At 41.0% G+C, this 24,761-nt stretch overlaps 1 protein-coding gene across 1 annotated transcript in view; it reads right to left on the bottom strand.

Annotated features, from left to right (window-relative positions):
• The window catches only part of ADGRA1 (adhesion G protein-coupled receptor A1), a 1,278,841-nt gene that overhangs the window by 1,039,408 nt on the left and 214,672 nt on the right, over nt 1-24,761 (bottom strand). Inside the window, exon 4 of the mRNA XM_082267510.1 lies at nt 3,757-3,828. Within this exon, the coding sequence (XP_082123636.1) occupies nt 3,757-3,828 (72 nt within the window). The remainder of the gene's footprint in view (nt 1-3,756; nt 3,829-24,761) is intronic.

A 24,761-nucleotide genomic window follows, 5' to 3' on the forward strand; every position in this document is an offset into this window, starting at 1 on the left:
TTTTTACATGACGATATTCGAGCAAATGTTTATCAAATTTATATTTTTAGGAAAAAATGCACTAAAATAATTTTAGTGCACAAACACACAACACCTGCACATTACCATGAAAGTGATGCCACTCAGATCACTATTGCTAAAAATCCAGGAGCTGGCTAAAAAAAAAATGGTACCAAGCTCATGACTGCTGCTGAGCTTGTGTTCTCCACTTATGTTCCAGGTCGTTTATAAATGGCCTGTTGACAGCAAAGTTTTAAAAAAGGACATTTTCAGAGATAGGAAAAGCATATCTAAAAGACTTTGAAACATTTTTCCAAATCATTGAAAGCTACAGGACAAAAACAAGTGCTATATCTGAAGCAGCCATTTTATTGTACACCTTTTGAAGAAGCCTTGAAGTTTTATAATTCTGGGAACAGAGTATATAAGAATCCATAAACACCCACTGTGAAAGATGTGTTAACAGAAAAAAAAAACATTGAGATCCAAGTTTTGTTAACACTAAATGCCTGGTACAGAAACATTTTTGATGTCATTCTTAGAGATGAAATGCCCTCCTTTAAAAAGAAAGCAGCAAGGTGACCCCAATCTAATATTAGATGGAGCTGTGCCAGTCTGCACAATCAAAGAGTTCCCTAACAAGGAACATTAAAGCTATTGGTACACCAGAGAGGCCTTTGCAACATGTAAAAAAGTAAAGAATCTGCAAATTTGCAAAGTAAAGAACCTGCAATAAGCAAACATACTGCACCCTGTATATAAAAAAAAGTCTGTCAGACTCCACTGAACAAGCCTGTACATGCCAACAATGTGTAAAGATGCAAAAGAAAAACAGTGCATGGCTTCTAGAACAAAATACCGTAAGGGTTTAATTAAGATTCATTTTGTACAGTATTAAAAGGAATATCTATGGTGGAGACCAATAGAAAAAGGAGACTATGTTCATTTGTGTTTTGAAGATATTACAAGGTTGCACACAGCTATATTTTGCTTGGTTTTGGGCAACAAGTGCATTATCAGGCTCTGAACAAATGTATGAGCACACAAAAATAGTGATCCTGTTTCCAACAATAAAATCAACCCATACTACAGTGCCAGTGCCAACTATTCTGTGACACGCGTCTGCAAGATTCCCAAGAATGATTCTGCAGGTACAGAAATATGACTCAACTGTGACATATACTAAAAAATTGTTGGTAATGGAAGACACAATTTTCTAAGAATTTCCCACAGAAAGCAGAGATAATTGAGATTCATTTTTTATGATAAAGAAGTTAACCCACAGCCTTCTACCAAACAAAAGCATGCTGCACTGATTCAAACCTTTAGGTCCCATTTACACTATCACATTTTGTGTTACCACAGAACATGGTTAATGTATTGTGGTGCTGTTCATTTTAAATGCCACCTTAGCGCAAAAAGGCAACATATGTTGCTGAACAACTTAGTGCACAGCAATGCACCACAGGGCATTCCATTGGAAAGTTGTGGCGCATCTTATTTTTGGTAGGTTTTATTGCGTTGGCTGCAGCATAATGCTTGTTAGTGCACCACAAAAATATAAATGGGCCCTGAAAGAAGTAACAAAGAAGAATATGCTTCTAGCAGAAGTAAGAAGCTGTAGAAAAGATGACCTTTCAAGAAAAACAAAATAAAAAGTTCATCTACAGCTACAGGAATTTTGGCAACTGCTTCATTCAGTTGGCAATAGCCTACTTATGCCTGGAATTGGACTGTAATACCCAATGGTCACAGGTGTGAAATACAAAACAGGCACATAATACCAAAAAGAGATGATTGAACCTCAGTTCATGGACTTTATGGGCATAACCAAACAGAATAAGGTTAAAATACAAAACTTTATTGATACACAATAAGAGCTTAAAAACATTCAAGGTAAAATCATAGTAGCATTCTGCACCCTAAATCAAATTATTATAAATAGTAGAGGGTTCCGCCACCCCTTCACAAGAGACAAGTTTTGTGTATTTTGCTTCCTCAGCAGCAGAAGGTGTTGATATAGAAATGCTACAAATGGTGTCCGCTGGAACCAATGTCCCAGGTATAGTATACTACACAGGGAAATGTACACGCAAGGCCAGGGTCCATAATTTATCAATATCAAAAAGGTATGTATTAAAGTATATACATAGGTATGAGTGGCAGCCCTTAGGGTAAGTCCATTTATTTCAGAGTAAGCAACAGTATATTATACAGTACATCACATGCCCTCTGAAAGTCACAGGCAAGTATCGGACAAGCAGAGAGAGAAAAAAATGGGACTAAGCCATACTCAAAAGACCTATATGAGCACTAATACCAATATAGGGGACAACTAGGGCAGCAGCAGCAGCGGATGGAACGTTCATCTGGCCACAGACAGGGCTTAATTGTATAAATCTCAATAGATCCTCCTCACAATGTGAGAGGCAAACAGGCACATACTGCTCTTTAAGGTTAAGAATACAATTTTTGGCCTGGTATATCCAGGTGCATCAAAGGGAAAAAGTCTGTAAAAAAAAAAAAAAAAGCATTCCAGTCAAAGCAAAGTTTAAGACATACAACATGCTTAAACTACCATGGATCAAGCAAGCCATAGATGACACACACTTGTTGAAACTTAAACACATTTCAAATTATCCAGACGTCCTCAAATTACTAGCTAAAGACAGACAAATCATTTTTGATCGTCAAGCTAGTTGATCGAAAAAAAAACAAAAAAAACAAACGGATTCCCCCATCCACACAATTGAGGTGGATGGGGGGAATTCTCCCCACTGCGCTATTGCATTCTGACAGCAGGACTCCTCCACTGTCAGAATACACTGATCAGCACTGCAGCTGATTGGTTACAAGTGCAGATTGAACAAGAATTTTCCCATATCCCAATTCAAGAGAAGCTGATTGTTAGATCAGGTTCTCCCTAGCAGTTACAGATGTAGACAGATCTAAATGTGGCTGGTCCATGCTGAGCCGGCCGAATTTTGACACATCTATGGCCAGCTTTACACAGTCACTACCAAGGGGAAGTCTTTATAAAAAACTCAGAATTCAAAGAGAGATAGTTTCACATATCATGCATTTCTCAAGCAGAGACAAACGTACTTTTAAGAGGATTTCAACTCTCGTTTTGATTACCCTCAGTTAAATGGACAATGCATGGAAATGATTTCAACTGCAAAGGTTTTAGCTAAAGCTAACCATACACTTTTAGTGGACTGAAAAAGAGTAAATTAATAAATGTCTCCGTCCATGCTAAACAGCATTGACAGAGGAATCTCCAGGGTCTGAACCTGACCATTCGAACAGTAACTGAATCTGAAAGGATGAAGTCACTGTTCAGACAAGAATTTTCCACCCAGCTCAGTCGATTATTGACTTTTTGTTAAATTAGATGGTGCCAACAGGGCCACCCCGGGCTCAAATATTAGAGATTTAGTCACAAGTGTAAATGCACACTTAGTGATCTTCCATCTATTGAATACACAAACCTCACTTTAAGTGTTTCACCTGCTCAGCTAATGATGGGGAAAAGGTCGAGAAGTACTTTTCTTGAAATACCAATTTTTACAATTACACACTGCAGCACTAAGAGAAAGACCAGACATTTTCTTTATGTTATAGGTTTTACAGCATCTCTATGGTACTTTTTATCTGGCATGTTTAACACTAGTTACATGATATGTATTTCTAAGTATATACCATTATGGTGAAACACGATGAATAAGTAGAAAATCACAATACAAGAACACTTACAGTTTTTGCAGGTTGTGAAGTCCTGAGAACATGTCAGATGACAGACATCCAATCCTGTTGTTAGACAGGTCACTACAAAGAACCATAAATCATTAAAGCAAATCTCACTTGTCTCATATGGCATAAATATTAGCCTAATTTATCGATTTTCAATGTACTGTCTAGTCTAACAGTTCATCAGTAATCTTACAAGACATGATTTGTGCGGAGGTGCAATAAACTCTTTCTCTAGACAGGCTACATCTTTTTTTCCAATTAAGATTCAGCTTTCAAATAATCCTTTACACATAGACTCTTGTAATAATTCTATGATTCTTGATTTTATGTAATAAGCAGAGATGGGCCGAACACTCCCTGGTTCGGTTTGGTCTGGTTCAGAACTTTCAAACAATGCAAAAAGTTGGAGCCGAACAACACAAAATCAAAAGTGCCAATTTTGAAGGCATATATGCAAATTAATTGGCATACAATGGGTACTGGGGTCCGAGTACTGCCCTGGAAGACATGTATAAATGGAAAAAAAGTTTGTAAAAACATAATCTTTAAATGAACAGTGATTTACTGATGCTTAAAGTGAAACCATAAAAATGAAAAATTCCTTTAAACATAGTGCCTGGGGGGTCCCCCTTGTCTGCCCTTTATAGTGGTGCATCAGTACCCTGTTTAGAACCTGCTGCAGCAAAAATGACATTTATAAAGCCAAAAAAAAAGACATTTTCCCTGCAAGCTTTCTTTATTTTATAAACAACGGCTTGGGGAGCCAGTTTTTATGATGATACAATTAAGTGCACTGTTGATGGTGCCCATGATTGTGCCCATGAAACCTATGCAAAAAATGTCTTCCAGATAAAATCAACACCCAAAAACCTAGGCAGTGTAGACAGTCTTGCAGATATTCCAGATCCAGAAAACACTTAATCGTGGACATCAGCATCAGGGACTGTGGACAGACGTGTGTTTTTGTCTGGGAAGGAACCATTTATATTGTGGGGTGGTACTATGAGCAATCAGCCATGATTCAAGAGAGTCATCATTACTGTGTCTAATCATGGCCCTGACTGTGCTAGGTGCCTTGATTGGGCAAAACCTGCATTGCTTCAGCCAATCAGGGCTTCCAATGCAGTGTGCAGCGCACACTGCATTGTGAGGCTTCAAAGGACCGAACAAATGGTCGAATGCCCCAAAAATTCGGGTGAACAGCCAATGTTTGGGCCGAACTCATGCTCGGCCCGAACCATGCTCCCAACACTAGTAATAAGCAATATCTGCCTGGAACACGGGAGCTCAGTTTTATTAGCTACATTTCAAGATTGCTTTATGTGAATGCACTGCATTCCCAAGCATGTATGCATTCTGTTATACAGCCTAGTTATCGAGGTTGCAGCACCACATGTGCAAGCTATATCTAGAGGGTAAAACAGCAATTCAGACCTTAGGTAGAACATCAAATAATTACAAGCTAGGACAGGTCAAAGCCATCAGAGTAGATGCTGCCAAGGTATAGGACGACAGGAGCATATTTGAAAGTATATGAGATATTGCCAGGGGTAGCCAACACCAAGGGTTAAAATAAGAGTGGGAAGCAAACATATAGTCAGGTTAGGATAGGTGATACTTAAGCATGTCAGGACAAGCTAGGTCAGTTATAAAGTTCAGTCTGGGAAACAGCACGGAGTCACCTACTTACGCTCAACAGCGTGTGATGATGAGCACCTTGAGAGGAGAATAAGTCATCCATTAAAAGGTGACAAGCAAAGGGCACATGGTAATGACCATTGATGTGTGAGTGCTTTTAACACTACTCGTCCAAGAAGGGACAAAAATGCAATATGTGCATATATGGAAAAAGTTGAGAATCTGGAAGAAGGACCCAGCAGGAGAAACTAAAGAAACAAAAAGATCCTTGGAAAAAAACAGAAAGCACACAGAATAAAATCAGCAACAAGGAAACATAAGGAAAAGAGTTAAGCTGGATACACACTATCCAACTTTTGTGGTTAGATTTCCTTCAGATTTACCTTTTCTATGTAGTGCAAGGGCCTGCCTGACTGCATACAAATTGAAAGTGTCTAGGTTTGACCTCATATTATATGGTTTTGGTAAGTCTGAAGGAAAAAGTCTTCAGAAAATCTTATAGTGTGTATGGCCCTTTAGAAGAATGAGCCACGATGATGGACCTGCTTCTCACCACTTAAAGCATGGCTGTACCCCAGACAGCCACATTTCTGTGGATACATTTGCAGATACATTTGCAGGCAAATATCTAACAAATAATAAAAAAGTAGACCCATTTATGCTAACTGAGGTCTGAACCTAAGTGGGAATGATACTGGTAGTAGATATCTGCAAAAACTGGACATTCTGCCAATCTGGTGCACAGGTTGACTTCTCTCTGTTAACCACATTTTAAAGTATTAATAAAATAATGTCAGCACATGCCTTGTACTAACACATTAAGAGAGGGAAGCTTTTACAAGTCCACCTTGCAGAAAGCCTTATATGACTCTCTGTAGCATTATCCTACTCTCAGGATTCCCACAGCTCCTCTTTGGGCACCATAGATTTGGCAGGAACCAGGTAACGTTCAGCACTCACATGGTCTAGTAACAACGGAACCACAGCTTGTGTTGGGCTTTCTCCAGGTCTTATGAAGCACAATCTTGGAAACTCATTACAAAAGAGTCTCCAAAGTTAGGTTATGTTGCTACAGAAAAAGTTAAGTCGCTACCCCTGCTAATCAGAATTGGCATCCTTGGAGGTGGCAAACCCAAGCAATACTTAGTTAAATTCTAGTGAATCGGGTAAATGAATCATTTTCTGACTCCATAAAGCCTCTCATTCTTTTTTCTTTGTTTTAATAGTTATAGAGATGTAAAGATTGTGTTTTTTGGTGAAATAAGCACCACATTAACCTTTTTCTATTAAATTATATTAATGAATAAGCCTGAGTATAGTAAGCATATCCAAACCAAATGGCAAATTGATGTAATTATTAATTCACACCAACAGGTTCACTACAATAGCTTTTCAATTTCCTAAAAGACTGCTCATGTGAAACATTTTATTTTTGTAACACAGTTTCTTCTTTATGAATTTTCATTTGCATCTGGCATTTTATTTTACAGGTATGTTAGCTAAATGAATAAGAAGCTTGTTGCTAAATCAGTAACACGATTAAATCAAAAATATACATTTAAATTTTTAATTTAATCTCTAAATGTAACATCAGATAGTGCAATTTAGATTTAATATGTAAGAATAAATTATAGAAAACAATCATTTGCACTAAAAAGCAAAACTAAGCTCAGGGATGTTAAAAAAATATGACAGTGCATTTTTTTTTGTTACTTTAGATAAAGTGCGACAGGGTTTGAGCCTCACACAATGTATATACCACTGTTTGTGAGCATAAGGTCCTCCAGTTTCCATCATATGGCAGCAAGAGTTCTGATCTTGTTCCCATTTCTGAAGGGCTGTTTTTTTATGAGCCATCCATTGTGAAAGAAGTGGGGGCAAGGGTACACCATACTGTGAATTCACAAAATGAATATAAAGAGAATTTGCTTTAAAAACAGATGCGTTGAAAATCATCCTACAGCAGAACCTTGGCTGTTAAGTCAAGACTAGTGATGAACACATTGAGAGTTTATAATTAGCCAAAATTTTGGCCAAATCAGAAACATTTGCCAAAATTGTACTATTTGGAACATGCATTCAATAGAGTCATTAGGGTAAAGTAGTTCTGGCTAGAATAATGAATGGTTAAAACCCCTATCAGTTTATTTTTGCTGTGCCATTAGGGGCATTTAATTTCTTTCTGCCCCAGAGAAGCAACAGGAAGTGAAAGGAAATCTCTACAAAGTGAGCAGAATTCCCCCCCCCCCTTTCACCTGTCACCAGAGCAGATGAACCATTGAAAAATGCATCATCATCTGTTGATTAGATGACAGTTCTAAAATCTTGGATTTCACATCACTTCTTGTCTTGGTATCAATAGTCACTAGGACATACTGCATAATGAGTATGAATCTACCCAGCTGGGTTAGAGATAGAAAAAAAGTTGTGGAAAAAAAGTGTCACCAAATAATGAAAAAGGATAATTTCTCAGTGACAGCTGCACTCACAAAATGTCTCCATAAACATTATACATATCAATAATAATGAAACATGAGTTGTGCTATCAATATAGAGTACATAAATTAAATCGAGTAAGAAATCCATATATTTGAAAAAAAAAAAATCATAAATAATCCAATAAAGTCCATCAGAAAAAAAGAAGAAAAGTCCTCTTGTGCAAAAAATTAATTTATACTTGTGTATCAACAAAATTCCATATTTCGGTGTGGATAGCAAAATCTTCACACCCAAAGGCGCACACCCAACTCTAAAGCCACTTACCAGCTACTCTGACCCCAAGATGGGGGTCTAGTTGCACCTTTTCTCAGTATACCCATGGAATAGATTGATATCAGGGGCCAAGATTCCAGGATGGGTTAACATACAACCAGGATGTTCAACAGTGGGCTCAGCAACCCTTACCCCAAGATTGGGGTCTGGCTGCACTTTATCCCAGTATCCCCATGGTATGGATGGACATCAGGAGCTAGGATTCCAGGATGAGTTACCATACGAGCAGGATGTTCAACAGTGGGCTCAGCAAAAGGGAGAGACAAAGGAGGAACCCATAGTGTAGTAATTTAAAATCCAGGCTTTTTAATGAAGGTTAAAACTACTTACAAGAAGGCATGAGAAAAATTGCATATAAAACAATCAATCATATGCAGACACCCCAGCGGGTGTGATAAAGCTGTAGCTCCTCCCGACTAGTTTAGTTAAAAAAACATTATCAAGGGATAATGTTTTGTTATGACACACTATTTTAAATTAAATTTTTGCACGAGAGCACTTCTCTTTTTTTTTCTGATAAACTTTACTGGATTATTTATAATTGTTTTATAACACAGTTAGTCAGGTTTAAAAAAAAAAAGTATATCCAGTTCAACCAATAAGAAAAAAAAAAACAAACATACAATTCCATAATCACACAATCCTATACCCACAGTTGATGCAGAGGAAGACAAAAAAATAACCAGCAAAGCATGATCCAATTTGCTACAGCAGGGAAAAAAATCCTTCCTGATCCCAGAGAGGCGATCGGATATTCCCTGGATCAACTTTATCTATGAATGTTAGTATCCAGTTAACATAAATATCAGTTGTGCTAATAGATAAATAACATCATAAAGTGCTTGTGCGAATAACTGTGCAACTGTGTATATAAATATAGTAAATATAACAGCATAAATATTATAAATAAACTCATATGTGTAACATATCATATATCAAAAGTATTTTTAAATATAAAGTTCATAACAATAAATATCTTCCAAACTGAATAAAGTGCAAGTCTCTTGTGCTATTATAAGTGCTTCGTGCTCAAGGTATATGGATAAAGTGTCGGTGCTCAGTCCTTGTGAGTTAGTGCTCCCCTCTCGGTCCCACACTCACCAGAAGCAGAGAGTAATATCGCCTTAAAAACTGGTTGTATAAGGTAACCGCCTCTTATGGATCACCAACAGATATAAGCTGTAGATCTCCTGTGCCTCTATATCCAGGTAAATATCCAGGTGATGCTCCCCAGTGTCATGAAAAGAAAAGGGCCATCATCGTGCAGTATATTCTAAAAGATTTATTTATCACGCAATAAAAAGATACACTTACAAAACAAAAAGAATCAATCCGCCTTTAGCAAACCCACGGGACGCCAAACGAATGGCCGTGCGTTCCACCCGTGTAACCGGAAGCCGGAAACCGGAAGAGGTTGCAGCCGGAAATGACGTACTACGTGTTCGGACACGTAGTACGTCATTTCCGGCTGCAACCTCTTCCGGTTTCCGGCTTCCGGTTACACGGGTGGAACGCACGGCCATTCGTTTGGCGTCCCGTGGGTTTGCTAAAGGCGGATTGATTCTTTTTGTTTTGTAAGTGTATCTTTTTATTGCGTGATAAATAAATCTTTTAGAATATACTGCACGATGATGGCCCTTTTCTTTTCATGACACTGGGGAGCATCACCTGGATATTTACCTGGATATAGAGGCACAGGAGATCTACAGCTTATATCTGTTGGTGATCCATAAGAGGCGGTTACCTTATACAACCAGTTTTTAAGGCGATATTACTCTCTGCTTCTGGTGAGTGTGGGACCGAGAGGGGAGCACTAACTCACAAGGACTGAGCACCGACACTTTATCCATATACCTTGAGCACGAAGCACTTATAATAGCACAAGAGACTTGCACTTTATTCAGTTTGGAAGATATTTATTGTTATGAACTTTATATTTAAAAATACTTTTGATATATGATATGTTACACATATGAGTTTATTTATAATATTTATGCTGTTATATTTACTATATTTATATACACAGTTGCACAGTTATTCGCACAAGCACTTTATGATGTTATTTATCTATTAGCACAACTGATATTTATGTTTATGGTTTCGGTTTAAGCAGCGCAGGTACTTAGTTTTTCAGTATTGTTTGAAAGGTGTCACCTTTTCTACCTAGCAGCAGCTTATGTATTTAATTTATTGATTTATTACTTAGTTATTAATTTATTTATATTCACCGAACCGAGGTTTCCTAAGCGCAAGCCCCTCACACTCTAGTATCCAGTTAAATTATGTACATTTAGGAAAGAACCCAGGCCTTTTAAAGTAATCTACTGAGCTGGCCAGAACCAGCTTTTGATAGAGCCTATTCCACATTTTCACAGCTCTTACTGAGAAGAAACCTTTCCGTATTTGTTGATGAAATCTCTTTCCTCCAGACGTAAAGAGTGCCCCCTTGTCCTCTGTAAAGACCATAAAGTGAATAACTCAATACCGAGTACACTATATGGACCCTTTATGTATTTGTGCATGTTGATCATATCCCCCCTTAATATTTTCTTAGGAAAGAATAAATTCAGTTCCTATAATCTTTCTTCATAGCTGAGCTTCTTCATTCCTCTTATCAGTTTGCTCTCTCTCTCTCTGGAGTCCATACCTCTCTTAATACAAGAAAGGACTTTGCTCGCTTTGGAAACCATAACTTGGAATTGCATGCTACTATTACGCTTATGATCTACCAAAACTCGCAGATTCTTCTCCACCATAGCATCCCCCAGTTCTACTCCCCCTAGTATGTATGATGCATGCATATTCTTAGCCCCCAAGTGCATAACTTTACATTTATCAACATTAAACCTCATTTGCCACACAGTTGCCCTATAAACAGTGCATTGAGGTCAGCTTGTAAGTTGGAGACATCCTGTCAGGATGTTATTCCATTGCATAGCTTGGTGTCATCTGCAAACACTGAAATTGTACTTTTAATCCCAGACCCTATATTATTTATACTGTAAATATATTAACCACTTGCCTACTGTGCACTTAAACACCCTTCCCATCCAGGCCAATTTTCAGCTTTCAGCGCTGTCACACTTTGACTGACAATTGCGCGGTCATGCTACACTGTACCCATATGAAATTTTTATAATTTTTTTCACACAAATAGAGCTTTCTTTTGGTGGTATTTAATCATCTCTGGGTTTTTAATTTTTTACAAAAAAAAAGAATAAAGACAGAAAATTTTGAAAAAAAAAAAAAAGTTTTTCTTATTTTCTGCGAGTAAATTTTGAAAATAAATTTTTCTCCTTCACTGATGTGCGCTGATGAGGCGGCACTGATGGGCACTGATAGGCTGCACTGATGGGCACTGATGAGGTGGCACTTATGGGCACTGATGAGGTGGCACTTATGGGCACTGATGAGGTGGCACTTATGGGCACTGATGAGGAGGTACTAATATGCCGCACTGATGAGCACTGATAGGCGGCACTGATAGGCGGCATTGATAGGCGGCACTGATAGGCGGCACTGATAGGCGGCACTGATGAGCACTGATAGGCGGCACTGCTGGGCACTGAGAGGTGGCACTGAGAGGTGGCACTGCTGGGCACTGAGAGGCGGCACTGATGGGCACTGATAGGCGGCACTGATGGGCACTGGCGGATGGCACTGATGGACACTGACGGGTGGCACTGATGAGCACTGATGGGCGGCACTGATGAGCACTGATGGGCAGCACCATCAGTGCCACAATCAGTGCCCATAGTGCTGCCAGTCAGTGCTCATCAGTGCCTAGATGAGCAGGCACTGATGGGCACTGACTAGCAGCACTATGGGCACTGATTGTGGGCATTGATGGGGGGCACTGATGGCGGGCACTTTGGGCACTGATGGCGGGCACTGTGTGTGTTTTTTTACCTTTAGTAATCAGGGCACTGGTGATCAGTGCCCTGATTACATTCCTGTGTGTCCCCGGCGGCTAACGGCTCCCTCTCCTTCCTCACACTGCAGGCTCTGTGTGAGGAAGCAGCGCCGGCGATGAGAGATGATCTCATATGTTTACATATGAGATCATATCTCATTGGACGGCTTGATCACGTGGTGAATGGCCGCTGTGATTGGCCATTCACCACGATCTGTGATCGGCCGTGTCCAAGGGACACGGCCGGCACAGATTCTCCCCGATGCGCGCTCGCGGGAGCGTGCGGGGGGCGTGTCACTGGGAGGCCATTTAAAAACGGCCTCCCGAAAATTCAAGTCCGCGCTGCAGCCGTATATAGGCTGTAGCGCGGATGGGAGCAGGTTAAAAAGTAAGGGTCCCAACACTGGACTTTGTGGTACTCTACTGACAACCCTAGACCATTAAGAGTAAGAACCATTAACCACTACTCTCTGAATTCTGTCTTTTAGCCAATTTACTATCCATTTACAAACTGATTTTTTTCCAAGCCTGTAGACTTTACCCTAAACGCTTTTTCAAAATCCAAGTTTACCACATCCACAGCCATTCTACATTCTTATTTATAATTTTCAATATATTTGAATTTCTTACTTGATTTACCTTATGCACTTAATATTGATAGCACAACATGTTTTTCATCATTATTATTATTATTATTAGCAATACGAATTTGACTGGGGTCCTAACCCTTTCTTGCTTCATCCAAAACTAAAGAAACATTTTAGTTGTACATACAGTCAGGTCCATAAATATTGGGATATCAACACAATTCTAAATCTTTTTCGCTCTAACTGCAGACTTTCAGTTTTAATTTGAGGGTATTTACATCCAAATCAGGTGAAAGGTGTAGGAATTATGACAGTTTGTATATGTGCCTCCAACTTTTTAAGGGACCAAATATAATGGGGCAATTGGCTGCTCAGCTGTACCATGGCCAGGTGTGTGTTATTCCCTCATTATCCCATTTACAAGCAGCAGATAAAAGGTCCAGAGTTCATTTCAAGTGTGCTATTTGCATTTGGAATCTGTTGCTGTCAACTCTCAATATGAGATCCAAACAGCTGTCACTATCAGTGAAGCAAGCCATCATTAGGCTGAAAAAAACAAAACAAACCCATCAGAGAGATAGCAAAAACATTAGGTGTGGCCAAATCAACTGTTTGGTACATCCTTAAAAAGAAAGAACACACCGGTGAGCTCAGCAACACCAAAAGACCCGGAAGACCACAGAAAACAACTGTGGTGAATGACCGAAGAATTCTTTCCCTGGTGAAGAAAACACCCTTCACAACAGTTGGCCAGATCAAGAACACTCTCCAGGAGGTAGGTGTATGTGTGTCAAAGTCAACAATCAAGAGAAGACTTCACCAGAGTGAATACAGAGGGTTCCCCACAAGATGTAAACCATTGGTGAGCCTCAAAAACAGGAAGGCCAGATTAGAGTTTGCCAAACAACATCTAAAAAGCCTTCACAGTTCTGGAACAACATCCTATGGACAGGTGAGACCAAGATCAACTTGTACCAGAGTGATGGGAAGAGAAGAGTATGGAGAAGGAAAGGAACTGCTCATGATCCAAAGCATACCACCTCATCAGTGAAGCATGGCGGTGGTAGTGTCATGGCGTGGGCATGTATGGCTGCCAATGGAACTGGTTCTCTTGTATTTATTGATGATGTGACTGCTGACAAAAGTAGCAGGATGAATTCTGAAGTGTTTCGGGCAATATTATCTGCTCATATTCAGCCAAATGCTTCAGAACTCATTGGACGGTGCTTCACAGTACAGATGGACAATGACCCGAAGCATACTACGAAAGCAACCAAAGAATTTTTTTAAGGGAAAGGAGTGGAATGTTATGCAATGGCCAAGTCAATCACCTGACATGAATCCGATTGAGCATGCATTTCACTTGCTGAAGACAAAACTGAAGGGAAAATGCCCCAAGAACAAGCAGGAACTGAAGACAGTTGCAGTAGAGGCCTGGCAGAGCATCACCAGGGATGAAACCCAGCATCTGGTGATGTCTATGCATTCCAGACTTCAGGCTGTAATTTACTGCAAAGGATTTGCAACCAAGTATTAAAAAGCGAAAGTATGATTTGTGATTGTGTAAGATTCTGGTACCTTCGGTACCCTTCCAGCCCAATTCTTCCGCATATAGCTACCTGTCCCTTTAAATCTCGTGACGTCATCACTAGGCGCCACTCTGAGCGGCTATTTCAATCGCCGGTTTTCACTCACAAGGTGTTCGTACAAACCGCTTGTTACACAGCCTTGTCTGACGCTGCCGAAGCCTCCAGCTATTTCCTGTATCTCGCTACGGATCCTGTATCTCGCTACCAATCCTTCTCCTCATTACCGGACCCCTCATCTCTCTAAAACCAACTAGTGATAAGTACCCCGCAGGGGATTCCTTCCTATCAACTTGCACTATCTACTCTTGTATACTAAAGACTGTTGCTATCTATGCATTACTATTTTTATCATCTGCACTGTTACATAGATTGCTAGCTCTTGAGTCTACTACCATCTATATCCTTGCACTGAGTTAGCAATTCCTGTACACTTCATCTGCTGTCCCCTACCACCTGTTACTTGTACATGATTGCTAACCTATCTGCATACTATCTATCATCATCTGCTAACACTCCTGAACATTACTATTGAGTGCCTATCATTGCTATCACTACTCACGCCTGTCCTTTCAGCACATCACCTCTATACTATCGTATACAACCTATCACTCCAGGAACACCTTAACTGAGTGCCTGTATATTTGCATGCTGAGGCAGGCTGGGCCACAATGATGAGTCTGGAGAGTTGGATATGGTGATTCAACACATCTCTGCACGACTACTGAGTGGAAATTCTGCAGCTGCATATCCATTTCACTAAACAAACGCCGGAGCGTTACAGATTGTACGAACCAGAAAAAAAAAATGGATTCAGCAGAATTAGCCACTCATGTGTTACAACTAACACAAAAGGTAGATGCACTAATCCTTTCCCTTACCGAAGTGAAAAATGAAAATCAGACTTTGAGACAGCAGGTAGCTCGTATTTCACAGCTTACTGCTGCTCAACCTCGTGAGCCCAAAATAAACCCTCCTCTAGTGTTTACAGGTGATTAGTGTTGAGCGAACACGGACTGTATTATTCGTGTTCGTACCGAATAATTGGATTTTTTTTACCCGAACACGGACACGGACACTTTACTGTATGTTCGGGTAAAAATCCGTGTTCGGTCGTTTTATTTCCGGGTTTTGCATGCTTTGGCGCTCTTTTCATGGCGGGCTTTCAACAGCCAATCAACAATCGTTTAACTGGTGTGCCTTAAGCCATCCCAGCCATGCCTGCAAATGTCTTAGTAGCTGTGATTGGCCGTCTGAAGCATGTGACCAAGTCTTTATAAGTTCGAGGCAGCCGCCGCAGCAGCGTCATTCTGCTGCTTAGCTAAGGGACAGAGCACACATCAATGTGCTGGCTGCTGATTAGGGAAAGATAGGCAGGAAAAAACCATTTGTGTCCGGATAGAATTGAGGGACAGGTCGGAGTGTTTAGGCAGGGCGAGTTGTAGGCATTTTAGGGATAGAGTCTGCTGAATTATAGGGTCAGTGTCTTCTACAAACTACAATCGATATTGCTGTGTGGGGGGTGGGGTGAATCTGCACTCAATCCTGATCTACGATCTCTTCTCAATCCTGTTAGGGACAGAGTCTGCTGAATTTTAGGGAAACTGTGTTCTACAAACTACAATCGATATTGCTGTGTGGTGTGGGATTGGAGATAGGCAGGTGTCAGTGATCCACATCCATTTTTCTGTGTGTGAGCTGCAGTGAACACAATCTTTTTGGGCTGCAGTGAACACAATCTTTTTGGGCTGCAGTGAACACAATCTTTTTGGGCTGCAGTGAACACAATCTTTTTGGGCTGCAGTGAACACAATCTTTTTGGGGTGCAGTGAACAAAATCTTTTTGGGGTGCAGTGAACACAATCCTTTTTGGTGTGCAGTGAACACAATCTTTGTGGGGTGCAGTGAACAAAATCCTTTGTGGGGTGCAGTGAACACAATCTTTTTGGGGTGCAGTGAACAAAATCCTTTTTGGGGTGCAGTGAACAACATCCTTTTTGGGGTGCAGTGAACACAATCTTTTTGGGGTGCAGTGAACAAAATCCTTTGTGGGGTGCAGTGAACACAATCTTTTTGGGGTGCAGTGAACACAATCTTTTTGGGGTGGAGTGAACAACATCCTTTTTGGGGTGCAGTGAACAAAATCCTTTTTGGGGTGCAGTGAACAAAATCATTTTTGGGGTGCAGTGAACACAATCTTTTTGGGGTGCAGTGAACACAATCTTTGTGGGGTGCAGTGAACACAATCTTTTTGGGGTGGAGTGAACAACATCCTTTTTGGGGTGCAGTGAACAACATCCTTTTTGGGGTGCAGTGAACACAATCTTTTTGGGGTGCAGTGAACACAATCTTTGTGGGGTACAGTGAACAGAATCTTTGTGGGGTGCAGTGAACACAATCTTTGGGGGGTACAGTGAACACAATCTTTTTGGGGTGCAGTGAACACAATCTTTGTGGGGTGCAGTGAACACAATCTTTTTGGGGTGGAGTGAACAAAATCATTTTTGGGGTGCAGTGAACAACATCCTTTTTGGGGTGCAGTGATCAAAATCCTTTTTGGGGTGCAGTGAACACAATCTTTTTGGGGTGCAGTGAACAAAATCCTTTGTGGGGTGCAGTGAACAGAATCTTTGTGGGGTGCAGTGAACACAATCTTTGGGGGGGTACAGTGAACACAATCTTTTTGGGGTGCAGTGAACACAATCTTTGTGGGGTACAGTGAACAGAATCTTTGTGGGGTGCAGTGAACACAATCTTTGGGGGGTACAGTGAACACAATCTTTTTGGGGTGCAGTGAACACAATCTTTGGGGGGTACAGTGAACACAATCTTTTTGGGGTGCAGTGAACACAATCTTTGTGGGGTGCAGTGAACACAATCTTTGGGGGGGTACAGTGAACACAATCTTTTTGGGGTGCAGTGAACAACATCCTTTTAGGGTGCAGTGAACACAATCTTTGTGGGGTGCAGTGAACAACATCCTTTTAGGGTGCAGTGAACACAATCTTTGTGGGGTACAGTGAACAGAATCTTTGTGGGGTGCAGTGAACACAATCTTTGGGGGGTACAGTGAACACAATCTTTGTGAGGTGCAGTGAACACAATCTTTGTGGGGTGCAGTGAACACAATCATTGTGGGGTGCAGTGAACTCAATCTTTGTGGGGTACAGTGAACACAATCTCATACTTCTGAAGATTTGAGGGTGCTGCCTGTTCCATACTCCCCCTACTCCTCATCTAGCCTTTTAGGGGTACAAACAATAGTAATTGGGGCCTAGTGTGGTTGTGTACGTGTGATATACATACACTTTTTTTGGATCATATTTTCTATTCCGCTATTTAATCAAAAACCTTTGGGGATCAGTTAAATTGGGGGATAGTCTGTGTTGGTACGTGTGAGAGAGATCCACCTTTCCAAGTTGTTGGGGTTCATCTCATACTTCTGAAGGTTTGAGGGTGCTGCCTGTTCCATACTCCCCCTACTCCTAGCCTTTTAGGGGTACAAACAATAGTAATTGGGGCCTAGTGTGGTTGTGTACGTGTGATATACATACACTTTTTTTGGATCATATTTTCTATTCCGCTATTTAATCAAAAACCTTTGGGGATCAGTTAAATTGGGGGATAGTCTGTGTTGGTACGTGTGAGAGAGATCCACCTTTCCAAGTTTTTGGGGTTCATCTCATACTTCTGAAGGTTTGAGGGTGCTGCCTGTTCCATACCCCCCCTACTCCTCATCTAGCCTTTTAGGGGTACAAACAATAGTAATTGGGGCCTAGTGTGGTTGTGTACGTGTGATATACATACACTTTTTTTGGATCATATTTTCTATTCCGCTATTTAATCAAAAACCTTTGGGGATCAGTTAAATTGGGGGATAGTCTGTGTTGGTACGTGTGAGAGAGATCCACCTTTCCAAGTTGTTGGGGTTCATCTCATACTTCTGAAGGTTTGAGGGTGCTGCCTGTTCCATACCCCCCCTACTCCTCATCTAGCCTTTTAGGGGTACAAACAATAGTAATTGGGGCCTAGTGTGGTTGTGTACGTGTGATATACATACACTTTTTTTGGATCATATTTTCTATTCCGCTATTTAATCAAAAACCTTTGGGGATCAGTTAAATTGGGGGATAGTCTGTGTTGGTACGTGTGAGAGAGATCCACCTTTCCAAGTTGTTGGGGTTCATCTCATACTTCTGAAGGTTTGAGGGTGCTGCCTGTTCCATACTCCCCCTACTCCTAGCCTTTTAGGGGTACAAACAATAGTAATTGGGGCCTAGTGTGGTTGTGTACGTGTGATATACATACACTTTTTTTGGATCATATTTTCTATTCCGCTATTTAATCAAAAACCTTTGGGGATCAGTTAAATTGGGGGATAGTCTGTGTTGGTACGTGTGAGAGAGATCCACCTTTCCAAGTTGTTGGGGTTCATCTCATACTTCTGAAGGTTTGAGGGTGCTGCCTGTTCCATACCCCCCCTACTCCTCATCTAGCCTTTTAGGGGTACAAACAATAGTAATTGGGGCCTAGTGTGGTTGTGTACGTGTGATATACATACACTTTTTTTGGATCATATTTTCTATTCCGCTATTTAATCAAAAACCTTTGGGGATCAGTTAAATTGGGGGATAGTCTGTGTTGGTACGTGTGAGAGAGATCCACCTTTCCAAGTTGTTGGGGTTCATCTCATACTTCTGAAGGTTTGAGGGTGCTGCCTGTTCCATACTCCCCCTACTCCTAGCCTTTTAGGGGTACAAACAATAGTAATTGGGGCCTAGTGTGGTTGTGTACGTGTGATATACATACACTTTTTTTGGATCATATTTTCTATTCCGCTATTTAATCAAAAACCTTTGGGGATCAGTTAAATTGGGGGATAGTCTGTGTTGGTACGTGTGAGAGAGATCCACCTTTCCAAGTTGTTGGGGTTCATCTCATACTTCTGAAGGTTTGAGGGTGCTGCCTGTTCCATACCCCCCCTACTCCTCATCTAGCCTTTTAGGGGTACAAACAATAGTAATTGGGGCCTAGTGTGGTTGTGTACGTGTGATATACATACACTTTTTTTGGATCATATTTTCTATTCCGCTATTTAATCAAAAACCTTTGGGGATCAGTTAAATTGGGGGATAGTCTGTGTTGGTACGTGTGAGAGAGATCCACCTTTCCAAGTTGTTGGGGTTCATCTCATACTTCTGAAGGTTTGAGGGTGCTGCCTGTTCCATACCCCCCCTACTCCTCATCTAGCCTTTTAGGGGTACAAACAATAGTAATTGGGGCCTAGTGTGGTTGTGTACGTGTGATATACATACACTTTTTTTGGATCATATTTTCTATTCCGCTATTTAATCAAAAACCTTTGGGGATCAGTTAAATTGGGGGATAGTCTGTGTTGGTACGTGTGAGAGAGATCCACCTTTCCAAGTTGTTGGGGTTCATCTCATACTTCTGAAGGTTTGAGGGTGCTGCCTGTTCCATACTCCCCCTACTCCTAGCCTTTTAGGGGTACAAACAATAGTAATTGGGGCCTAGTGTGGTTGTGTACGTGTGATATACATACACTTTTTTTGGATCATATTTTCTATTCCGCTATTTAATCAAAAACCTTTGGGGATCAGTTAAATTGGGGGATAGTCTGTGTTGGTACGTGTGAGAGAGATCCACCTTTCCAAGTTGTTGGGGTTCATCTCATACTTCTGAAGGTTTGAGGGTGCTGCCTGTTCCATACCCCCCCTACTCCTCATCTAGCCTTTTAGGGGTACAAACAATAGTAATTGGGGCCTAGTGTGGTTGTGTACGTGTGATATACATACACTTTTTTTGGATCATATTTTCTATTCCGCTATTTAATCAAAAACCTTTGGGGATCAGTTAAATTGGGGGATAGTCTGTGTTGGTACGTGTGAGAGAGATCCACCTTTCCAAGTTGTTGGGGTTCATCTCATACTTCTGAAGGTTTGAGGGTGCTGCCTGTTCCATACTCCCCCTACTCCTCATCTAGCCTTTTAGGGGTACAAACAATAGTAATTGGGGCCCAGTGTGGTTGTGTACGTGTGATATACATACACTTTTTTTGGATCATATTTTCTATTCCGCTATTTAATCAAAAACCTTTGGGGATCAGTTAAATTGGGGGATAGTCTGTGTTGGTACGTGTGAGAGAGATCCACCTTTCCAAGTTGTTGGGGTTCATCTCATACTTCTGAAGGTTTGAGGGTGCTGCCTGTTCCATACTCCCCCTACTCCTCATCTAGCCTTTTAGGGGTACAAACAATAGTAATTGGGGCCCAGTGTGGTTGTGTGCGTGTGATATACATACACTTTTTTTGGATCATATTTTCTATTCCGCTATTTAATCAAAAACCTTTGGGGATCAGTTAAATTGGGGGATAGTCTGTGTTGGTACGTGTGAGAGAGATCCACCTTTCCAAGTTGTTGGGGTTCATCTCATACTTCTGAAGGTTTGAGGGTGCTGCCTGTTCCATACCCCCCCTACTCCTCATCTAGCCTTTTAGGGGTACAAACAATAGTAATTGGGGCCTAGTGTGGTTGTGTACGTGTGATATACATACACTTTTTTTGGATCATATTTTCTATTCCGCTATTTAATCAAAAACCTTTGGGGATCAGTTAAATTGGGGGATAGTCTGTGTTGGTACGTGTGAGAGAGATCCACCTTTCCAAGTTGTTGGGGTTCATCTCATACTTCTGAAGGTTTGAGGGTGCTGCCTGTTCCATACCCCCCCTACTCCTCATCTAGCCTTTTAGGGGTACAAACAATAGTAATTGGGGCCTAGTGTGGTTGTGTACGTGTGATATACATACACTTTTTTTGGATCATATTTTCTATTCCGCTATTTAATCAAAAACCTTTGGGGATCAGTTAAATTGGGGGATAGTCTGTGTTGGTACGTGTGAGAGAGATCCACCTTTCCAAGTTGTTGGGGTTCATCTCATACTTCTGAAGGTTTGAGGGTGCTGCCTGTTCCATACCCCCCCTACTCCTCATCTAGCCTTTTAGGGGTACAAACAATAGTAATTGGGGCCTAGTGTGGTTGTGTACGTGTGATATACATACACTTTTTTTGGATCATATTTTCTATTCCGCTATTTAATCAAAAACCTTTGGGGATCAGTTAAATTGGGGGATAGTCTGTGTTGGTACGTGTGAGAGAGATCCACCTTTCCAAGTTGTTGGGGTTCATCTCATACTTCTGAAGGTTTGAGGGTGCTGCCTGTTCCATACTCCCCCTACTCCTCATCTAGCCTTTTAGGGGTACAAACAATAGTAATTGGGGCCTAGTGTGGTTGTGTACGTGTGATATACATACACTTTTTTTGGATCATATTTTCTATTCCGCTATTTAATCAAAAACCTTTGGGGATCAGTTAAATTGGGGGATAGTCTGTGTTGGTACGTGTGAGAGAGATCCACCTTTCCAAGTTGTTGGGGTTCATCTCATACTTCTGAAGGTTTGAGGGTGCTGCCTGTTCCATACTCCCCCTACTCCTAGCCTTTTAGGGGTACAAACAATAGTAATTGGGGCCTAGTGTGGTTGTGTACGTGTGATATACATACACTTTTTTTGGATCATATTTTCTATTCCGCTATTTAATCAATAACCTTTGGGGATCAGTTAAATTGGGGGATAGTCTGTGTTGGTACGTGTGAGAGAGATCCACCTTTCCAAGTTTTTGGGGTTCATCTCATACTTCTGAAGGTTTGAGGGTGCTGCCTGTTCCATACCCCCCCTACTCCTCATCTAGCCTTTTAGGGGTACAAACAATAGTAATTGGGGCCTAGTGTGGTTGTGTACGTGTGATATACATACACTTTTTTTGGATCATATTTTCTATTCCGCTATTTAATCAAAAACCTTTGGGGATCAGTTAAATTGGGGGATAGTCTGTGTTGGTACGTGTGAGAGAGATCCACCTTTCCAAGTTGTTGGGGTTCATCTCATACTTCTGAAGGTTTGAGGGTGCTGCCTGTTCCATACCCCCCCTACTCCTCATCTAGCCTTTTAGGGGTACAAACAATAGTAATTGGGGCCTAGTGTGGTTGTGTACGTGTGATATACATACACTTTTTTTGGATCATATTTTCTATTCCGCTATTTAATCAAAAACCTTTGGGGATCAGTTAAATTGGGGGATAGTCTGTGTTGGTACGTGTGAGAGAGATCCACCTTTCCAAGTTGTTGGGGTTCATCTCATACTTCTGAAGGTTTGAGGGTGCTGCCTGTTCCATACCCCCCCTACTCCTCATCTAGCCTTTTAGGGGTACAAACAATAGTAATTGGGGCCTAGTGTGGTTGTGTACGTGTGATATACATACACTTTTTTTGGATCATATTTTCTATTCCGCTATTTAATCAAAAACCTTTGGGGATCAGTTAAATTGGGGGATAGTCTGTGTTGGTACGTGTGAGAGAGATCCACCTTTCCAAGTTGTTGGGGTTCATCTCATACTTCTGAAGGTTTGAGGGTGCTGCCTGTTCCATACTCCCCCTACTCCTCATCTAGCCTTTTAGGGGTACAAACAATAGTAATTGGGGCCTAGTGTGGTTGTGTACGTGTGATATACATACACTTTTTTTGGATCATATTTTCTATTCCGCTATTTAATCAAAAACCTTTGGGGATCAGTTAAATTGGGGGATAGTCTGTGTTGGTACGTGTGAGAGAGATCCAACTTTCCAAGTTGTTGGGGTTCATCTCATACTTCTGAAGGTTTGAGGGTGCTGCCTGTTCCATACCCCCCCTACTCCTCATCTAGCCTTTTAGGGGTACAAACAATAGTAATTGGGGCCTAGTGTGGTTGTGTACGTGTGATATACATACACTTTTTTTGGATCATATTTTGGTTGGTACGTGTGAGAGAGATCCACCTTTCCAAGTTGTTGGGGTTCATCTCATACTTCTGAAGGTTTGAGGGTGCTGCCTGTTCCATACCCCCCCTACTCCTCATCTAGCCTTTTAGGGGTACAAACAATAGTAATTGGGGCCTAGTGTGGTTGTGTACGTGTGATATACATACACTTTTTTTGGATCATATTTTCTATTCCGCTATTTAATCAAAAACCTTTGGTGATCAGTTAAATTGGGGGATAGTCTGTGTTGGTACGTGTGAGAGAGATCCACCTTTCCAAGTTTTTGGGGTTCATCTCATACTTCTGAAGATTTGAGGGTGCTGCCTGTTCCATACCCCCCCTACTCCTCATCTAGCCTTTTAGGGGTACAAACAATAGTAATTGGGGCCTAGTGTGGTTGTGTACGTGTGATATACATACACTTTTTTTGGATCATATTTTCTATTCCGCTATTTAATCAAAAACCTTTGGGGATCAGTTAAATTGGGGGATAGTCTGTGTTGGTACGTGTGAGAGAGATCCACCTTTCCAAGTTGTTGGGGTTCATCTCATACTTCTGAAGGTTTGAGGGTGCTGCCTGTTCCATACCCCCCCTACTCCTCATCTAGCCTTTTAGGGGTACAAACAATAGTAATTGGGGCCTAGTGTGGTTGTGTACGTGTGATATACATACACTTTTTTTGGATCATATTTTCTATTCCGCTATTTAATCAAAAACCTTTGGGGATCAGTTAAATTGGGGGATAGTCTGTGTTGGTACGTGTGAGAGAGATCCACCTTTCCAAGTTGTTGGGGTTCATCTCATACTTCTGAAGGTTTGAGGGTGCTGCCTGTTCCATACTCCCCCTACTCCTCATCTAGCCTTTTAGGGGTACAAACAATAGTAATTGGGGCCTAGTGTGGTTGTGTACGTGTGATATACATACACTTTTTTTGGATCATATTTTCTATTCCGCTATTTAATCAAAAACCTTTGGGGATCAGTTAAATTGGGGGATAGTCTGTGTTGGTACGTGTGAGAGAGATCCACCTTTCCAAGTTGTTGGGGTTCATCTCATACTTCTGAAGGTTTGAGGGTGCTGCCTGTTCCATACCCCCCCTACTCCTCATCTAGCCTTTTAGGGGTACAAACAATAGTAATTGGGGCCTAGTGTGGTTGTGTACGTGTGATATACATACACTTTTTTTGGATCATATTTTCTATTCCGCTATTTAATCAAAAACCTTTGGGGATCAGTTAAATTGGGGGATAGTCTGTGTTGGTACGTGTGAGAGAGATCCACCTTTCCAAGTTGTTGGGGTTCATCTCATACTTCTGAAGGTTTGAGGGTGCTGCCTGTTCCATACTCCCCCTACTCCTCATCTAGCCTTTTAGGGGTACAAACAATAGTAATTGGGGCCTAGTGTGGTTGTGTACGTGTGATATACATACACTTTTTTTGGATCATATTTTCTATTCCGCTATTTAATCAAAAACCTTTGGGGATCAGTTAAATTGGGGGATAGTCTGTGTTGGTACGTGTGAGAGAGATCCACCTTTCCAAGTTGTTGGGGTTCATCTCATACTTCTGAAGGTTTGAGGGTGCTGCCTGTTCCATACTCCCCCTACTCCTCATCTAGCCTTTTAGGGGTACAA

Source organism: Pelophylax lessonae (genome assembly GCF_965119305.1).
Source record: "Pelophylax lessonae genome assembly, chromosome: 9".
Classification (NCBI taxonomy): domain Eukaryota; kingdom Metazoa; phylum Chordata; class Amphibia; order Anura; family Ranidae; genus Pelophylax; species Pelophylax lessonae.